This window comes from Notothenia coriiceps, unplaced genomic scaffold, assembly GCF_000735185.1.
Source record: "Notothenia coriiceps isolate Sejong01 unplaced genomic scaffold, NC01 NC01_scaffold00004102, whole genome shotgun sequence".
Classification (NCBI taxonomy): domain Eukaryota; kingdom Metazoa; phylum Chordata; class Actinopteri; order Perciformes; family Nototheniidae; genus Notothenia; species Notothenia coriiceps.
This window is the reverse complement of record NW_011336803.1, coordinates 188689-195826: the sequence shown is the minus strand read 5'-3', so window position 1 is coordinate 195826 and position 7138 is coordinate 188689. Positions and strand designations below refer to the sequence as shown.

Below are 7138 nucleotides of genomic sequence, written 5' to 3'. Positions count from 1 at the left end.
ATTTAATGATTTTACTCATTACTTTTAATGCTCTTCATTGCTTGGCCCAAGTTTCACTTGAGTCTGTTTCCCCAACCTGCTCTGAGGTCCTGAGGCAAGAGCCTACTGGCTTTTTCATGGCAAAACTTCACAAATAATCAGTGCAGAACTTTTGCTGTTGGGCACCTCAACTCTGATCTGCATGTTTGAATATCTTAAAGGGGCCCTATTACGCTCATTTTCAAGGTTCGTAGTTGTATTGTGTTGCTCTACTGTGACATGTGTACATGCTCTAATGTTCAAAAAGGTCTTCTTTCTCCTCATACTGCCTGTGCTGTAGCACCTCTTTTTACCCTCTGTCTGAAACCAAAGCTCAAGAGTTAAATATTATAAAGAAACAAAGAAATTATAGCAAAGAAAATGAGTGAGTGAGAGTACGGGAAAAAGAAAAACACTGTTAAAGAGAGGGAGTGAGAGCATTAGAAACATTGTGAATAAAGATGAAAGCTCATTTGTCCAACTAGGTTTTACTGGAGCAGTGAATAGGGGTGTGTGCCTGCATCTGTGTCTGCAGGGTGGCCACAAGGATCTGCGATCTTGCTCCCTCCGCCTTCCAGAGAGAGAGAGAGAGAGAGAGAGAGAGAGAGAGAGAGAGAGAGCAGTCACACGCAGAGAGGAGCTGGGACGAGAGACAGAACAGAAGAGAGCTGTCAAGCTGCGAGGAGGCAGCGGAGAGACGACTTAGTTTTTTCTTGGAATACATGTTCCCTCCATCTCTGAAGCCAACACACACACTCAAAGAATATAAGCAAGCACACAAACACACAGATGGGGAAGTGTGAGTGCTGCTGTTGAATCATTTTTAGGATTTGGACTTACTCAAGCGCGTTTGGATTCAGCATCTTTGGACTTTTTGTTACAGTGCAACACTTTGGATAAAGAGTGTGTTGAATGCAACAGTGAGATTTTGACTGACACTTTCAGCACTTGGACTCACTGTACGTTTGTTTGTGTGTCTGAGGAGGAGGAGGAGGAGGAGGAGGATGTATCGGTTGGTGACAGCGGTGCTGCTCGCCCACCTCGGGGCCTCCTTTACGGGTGCATGGAGGGCATCTCAACCAAGACTGCAGTTCACCCACTCCGGTAAGACACTTTTTTTGTTGCCATCATTCTTCACTCTTATTTAATCTGTCCCGCTCTCATTTTCCAAACACACACCGTGCAGGTGACCGGTTTCACACACCTTCTTCTTATGTTTCACGTGTCTCTCTTTCATGTTGGATTCTCGCCCACTAACTGTCATGCGATATCTTGAGCAGAAATGATACCGCTGCCCTTCTGTCCCTCTATTTGTTTTGGTTCTTTCCCACACTCTCTAACTTCCTCTATCCTTGCAATCACCTGCATTACACTCATCTATCTCCAGTACTCAAGTTTCTCTGTAAAAGCCTGGACTACTTATTTGGAACACTTGCAGTGTTAGAAACTGAGTGTTCCCCCCTAAATGACACCTTTGTCATTTCAATTGGTTACCACAGCACAGTTATGGCAGCTGTCAGGTATATAAGACACCTTACAGCACAGTTTTAGCTTATTCCAATGTAGGTCTGAACTCAGAGTTATGCCCATTTCTTTCTGGTATGATAACATTTTACATTTTATCTGGGTATATGGTTACATTGCGACAAAAAACAAGTCAAACAGGTTGTAAACAAGCAAATACTGTAACCAGATTATCCAAAACCACTAATAACTAAGTAATTGTAGCCTAAATAAACTGAAATGTTGCTTTTTCTCTATCATTACACAGCAAAACTGTGTACAAACACACTTACAGAAAGTAGAGTGCCTTAAAGTTCAATAGTGAGTCAGGCTTTAATCTGAGGTGGATGTTTACAAAGGACAGTTTGTATTAAAGCTTTACTATCTACATATTATCTCTCTACATTTATCACAGGGTTCTAATCGCCTGAGTTTTTGTTTCTCGTGCTGTTTAACAAAACTTCAATTTACTTATAGACACAATGAACAAAAGTATGACAATGTAATCTCTTATTTAAAGATCTATAAAGGGCCCATGTCATGCTTTTCCGGTTATTACCCGTCCCCTTGTGTGTTCTGAAGGTTTTTATGCTTGTAAACGGTCTGCAGAGTCAAAAACCCTCAAAGTACACCCTGTAGCGAGTAAAGCTCTAACACAGAAAAGACTAATTTTCCATTGTTTGCTTCCTGGGTTCTGTGACGTGTGAACACCCAAATCAACAACAAATGACAAGATTGGCCCAAATGGACCAATCCGCAGAGCACCTCACACACCAGGATCCCTTGGCTAACTAACAGGGAGTGCCCATTGACTTGCATAGAGTAATAGACGAGTTGCCCATGCTCACAGCGTTATAAACCTTTTTCTTACTCAATATCAAGCCACACTTATTGTTTTTACTTCGGCTGTGAGTGTTTGTGTGTGCTCAGGATGAGTTTTGCTTGTTCTCGCTGTATCGCCGACCCGGAAACCTGTCCGCTCCTCGCAGCAACTCGAAGCAGTGGCGAGCAGCGAGTGAATACCTGGTGAATACACGTACTTTACGGAGATGCTGTATGAGAAACTAATGTGAGTTTGGAAAATTGCACAATATAAATCTCTTCTAGTAGACCTCAACAATGGACTTATGATCAGTAGAAATGGCCATGACATGGGACCTTTAAATGTAGTGTCTTTGAAATATCAATTACAACATCTATGCAGATAGGAGGCAATTTGTATCTAATTAAGATACACATTACATTTTCTATAGAAGTAAAATCAACATCTTTGAATCAATTGAGCAATTAAGCCTCACACCCAAAGACATGGCGACTGTCATTCATTGACAGGATTTAAAATCGAGTGTCTATGTCTGTTAGTTTCAGTAATGGCTAACAAAGAAATAATTATCTGATGGCAGAAGTCCCAGATCCTGATCACAACCAAATTAATTATCTCTTGGCCTCAGGCCGATCCGTCAACCGCAGAGAAATCCATGCAGAGGTTGCTGCAGAAACCTGCAGACGCAACAGAGCGGGAAAAGAAAGCCATATTTATTTTTTGACTAAAATACAAAACTTCAGCTTTGTATTCAGCATTGTGGATTGTGCATCGGTATTCTGATGTACTGTATTGAATCTTCTTTTCCTCAATGTCTTTATCTTCATGCACTTGTTAGTTGCCTCTGTGCAGCACGTTGCATAAACACATGTTGTTTAATCAACATGTCGCTGTTTAACAGAAGCATAGTCAGTAGCTTATGCATGGTTGAATAGAAACAACAGGACCTCTGTTCAGCCGTGCCCCACAATCATCTATTAGTTGTTTGCGTTTTTTACCTTGTTGGTGCAGCAGTGGGGTGTGGTTATCGTCCCTGGAGAATAAACTGAAGATTGAACACGTTTTTGAAGCGCTCTGAGATATCCTGAAGCATCTACTCCTCCAAGCAGGATGGGGTTCAACACATTGACCCATGTTGAGTGTTTGGATGTTTGGGTGTAACGAACATGTCGGTCAAAAGTAATGAGAAAGCAAAGGTCTGCATCTTCTAATTAAAAAAGGATTTGGGGTTCAGTCTTTTGCCCTCTCAGCCATATTTGAAGCAAATTGCCTTCAAATGAAAAGCTGCTTTAAGGTATCCTGGCCTTTAGTTACGGGGAGATGTCCCTTTAATCATGTTTACCAGAGGACATCGTAGAATAAGAAAGCAACTGATTACACGTTCTTACATAAGCCAAACAAACACAAAGGGTCTGTGAAGTGGATGAAGTCGACCAACCGTGACCTAGAAAGTACAGAGAGAGGGAAACCTTGTTGGATTCTCCCAGGTGTGAATTTAGCTCTAATGAAGCCTGAATGAGAAAATGTGATGAGCTGCTGAAGTAGCTGCATATTGTGTTTGTCAGCATGTGTGTGTGGGGTGTATGAAGTGTGTGAGCTTAAATTGAGCAGTTTTAGGTTCGACGATCTCTGCCCACCTCAGCCTTTCTTGTGTGTTTGCATGTGTGTGTTTTAGGGCTGCTCGATTATGGCAAAAATCATAATCTCGATTATTTGGGTCAATAATTGATATCACGATTATTAAAACGATTATCCATTTACATTGAAAATATCCATTTATTGAAAAAAAAATGTGAACAGTATGTTTTTAACAGTTGATTACCCTGAACTTTAAGTATAATTCAACTGAAAAACCAATAAAAAAAATCTTTTGAAATAAAAGAATAATCGTTTTATTTCGATTACGTTGTTTTCATAATCGTTGCAAGCCAAAATCGTAATTGCGATTAAAATACGATTAATTGAGCAGCCCTAGTGTGTTTTATAGCTTCAGTATGTTCATCTAAGAAATGGGTGATGTGATGGTGTGTGCAGTGATTCTGTTCACCATCATGCATGTGTGTGTGTGAGTTGTGTGTGTGCGTGCTCTCCCTCTCTCTCTCTGGGAGCTCCATGCTGTGGTCATTTCCCTTCCCATCTCTACGGAGGTTTTCCTCAGAAAGAGGGAGGAGATTTTTGTCGGGGAATCGCTGTAATTACCGAAGGATTTCAGCTCAACTTAAAGACTTTGATTCAGAGGTTGTTTGGCAGTTCAGAGACACTCATTAGGATTTCCCTTCATCTGTTGAAGGCATAGCTGACAACCAGTGTACAAACGGCAGAAACACATGAGTAAATCTGCATATTTAGCAAACAAGGATGTTAATCTGTCACATCACTGTAATAGTGTTTACTCTAATTCCTGCAACGATTCTGTAAAACTGGTCAATGAATGCATGATTGGAAGAAAATGGTTGCTCTGTAAAATTCTGCTGGCAAAAAAAAGACTGTTTAGCAAAAATGTTGCTGATTTTCACATTTAGATTTCCTGTACTGGCTGCTCTGGCCACTCTGCTTTTAAAGCATGTTTAAAACCACACTGTAGAACGTCTGAAATCCATCAAGCTGAAAATTATGTTTTTTTGACATACCGGTAGTTACGTTTCACCTGCCAGCACTTGTAAACTATATTCCTTTCAGACGTTACGGTTGAAACATAAGACTGAAGCTGTCCCAAGTCTGCGCTGCTTTCTTAGTCTAACAGGGCTTTAGGTATGAACTGAATTCACTCTGGAATGGACAGATTTGATACTCACTCAGTCAGATGTCTGTATGCAGACTATATTCCCTTTGTCATTCTTATTCATTCCGATAATGTCCCAGAATGCAAAGCCCAACAGAGATGGAGGGGCTGCTCACATCTGGAAAAATCTAAAAGAAACTTGTTGGTAAAAATCAGAAAACAGAAAAGATAGGAAGCTGCCTGTGACCGACAACGTCATAATCCATCGATCAACAGCGGCTGGTAACACGCCAAGTTATGCTGTGATGCACCTGCAAAGACAGCATTGTGTAAAGCTTTGTTTTTTGGAGTGAAAAGGAATTATGCATTTCAGTTTTCCAACTATATTGGAAGAAGAATATATTGAAGTAGAAATGGGCCCTTTTTCCAAGGGCACATTTCTGCATATTGGCTGCCAATCACCCCAGATGGTACTAGAAACCACAATCCCCAGCTTAGGAGGCCTGTGCCTTATCCATTGGGCCACTGGGGCTTTTGACATCCTAAATTGAGAAGTTATGTCAACAAAGACTCAGTGCAAACTCTACGCCTGCAGAGAGTAAACAACTCTGGCAGAGGAAGTTGTCATAAAAACAAACTGTTACTATACTACCATTAAACTAAGCAGAGCTTGCCGACCACTTTGACACCCTCTCACTCACCTCCATGCTTCATTCATTCTCTAGTGTGAAAATGTCCATGAAAATTAGATGACATTAAAATGAAAATTCGTATATTTGTTTCTTCTCATGTCCGTTACACTGCTTCGCTTAGGCTCCATCACTCGTTGGACAGGGCCGAAGTGCTGAAGGTGCAGAAAACAGTTTGACAGACACTCACTTACGGCTCAAAATTGGCCAACGTCAGATAATCGGATTGGTGTGTTAGGGCCTTTAGGCATGGTGAAGTCAGTTAACACAAAGAGAGACAACCCAACCATCTTTGTGATATCCACTCATTACCTTTGGTTGGATTGAAACCGGTTAACTATGCAGAGTGACTACAAACACAGATTTAAACATGTTAGTTAGTTAGAAAGCCCCTAACAAACAAACAATTACCGGAGGATGATTGTATTCATCTGGGTTATAGGCCACCTGTGTCTACTCTACAGGGCGTAGAGTAAGTATGTTAGCAGAAAGGATGGTGCTCAGTCTGTAGGTTCATCTCAATGAATCAATGCTGTGCCGGTGAATGAAGGTCTGTGGCCGAGCAGATCATCCAAGCGCTCGTACCATTTACTGGTCTTCCGGTCATTATCACTCTTATTATTAAGGTCTTTAATCTTTTTGTAGCCCTGCCGGAGTTTCTTAATTTTTAGCCGGCATGCGCTGGCGCTGTGGATGATTCCCAGTTTGAGTAATTTAGCCGAGCAACGGTCGAACATTTTAGCATTGGGTACTGGCTTCAGTAGCAGTTCCTAGGTCGTGTCCTCGGAGTAAATTGCCTGAAGCGCCGACACCTCCTCATCACTCCACCGCTCCGATGCTTTATTGATGCTTGCCATAACTGCTTTTTACAACAAACTACTCTCTCCGTTGATGCGCTGGGCTAATATAGCGAGCAAAGAAAATGGCGGCTCTACAAAACATTTAAGGGTTTTACGGGGCGTGGTTTGCAATCGCCCAGCCAATCAGAACCGTGGTACTTTTTTTCCCCAGGAAAGTACCTGCTCTTAGCAGGCGCTAAAAACGGAGTGAAAAGTTCCCGGCACTTAGTTATTTTTTTGGTGTGAACGCGACATCAGGGGTACTAACGGAACTAAACGCGAAAAGTACAGGTGAAAAGTACTCGGTGTGAACGCGGCTATAGTCTCCCAAGAGGAGAAAAGTCCCATCGGCCATCTGGGCAAAGTGGCACACATCACACCTAATCTGTACTCATCAAATTAAAAAAGGAAATAAGCATTAACCACTGGACATCTCCATTAAGCTTTTAGCTCTGAACAGACAATAGCAAGTGGCAAAAATATCTAAGCACAGTGTGTGACCAGAAACTGAGAAAGACTAAACTGAGTGACCACAGTTTGTGCA

At 41.7% G+C, this 7138-nt stretch overlaps 1 protein-coding gene across 1 annotated transcript in view; it reads left to right on the top strand.

Annotated features, from left to right (window-relative positions):
• The first annotated feature begins 666 nt into the window (after positions 1–666).
• The window catches only part of sema3h (sema domain, immunoglobulin domain (Ig), short basic domain, secreted, (semaphorin) 3H), a 31771-nt gene continuing 25299 nt past the window's right edge, over positions 667–7138 (top strand). The window contains exon 1 of the mRNA XM_010767230.1: positions 667–1122. Coding sequence (XP_010765532.1) covers positions 1023–1122 — 100 coding nt within the window. The 5' untranslated portion in view covers positions 667–1022. The remainder of the gene's footprint in view (positions 1123–7138) is intronic.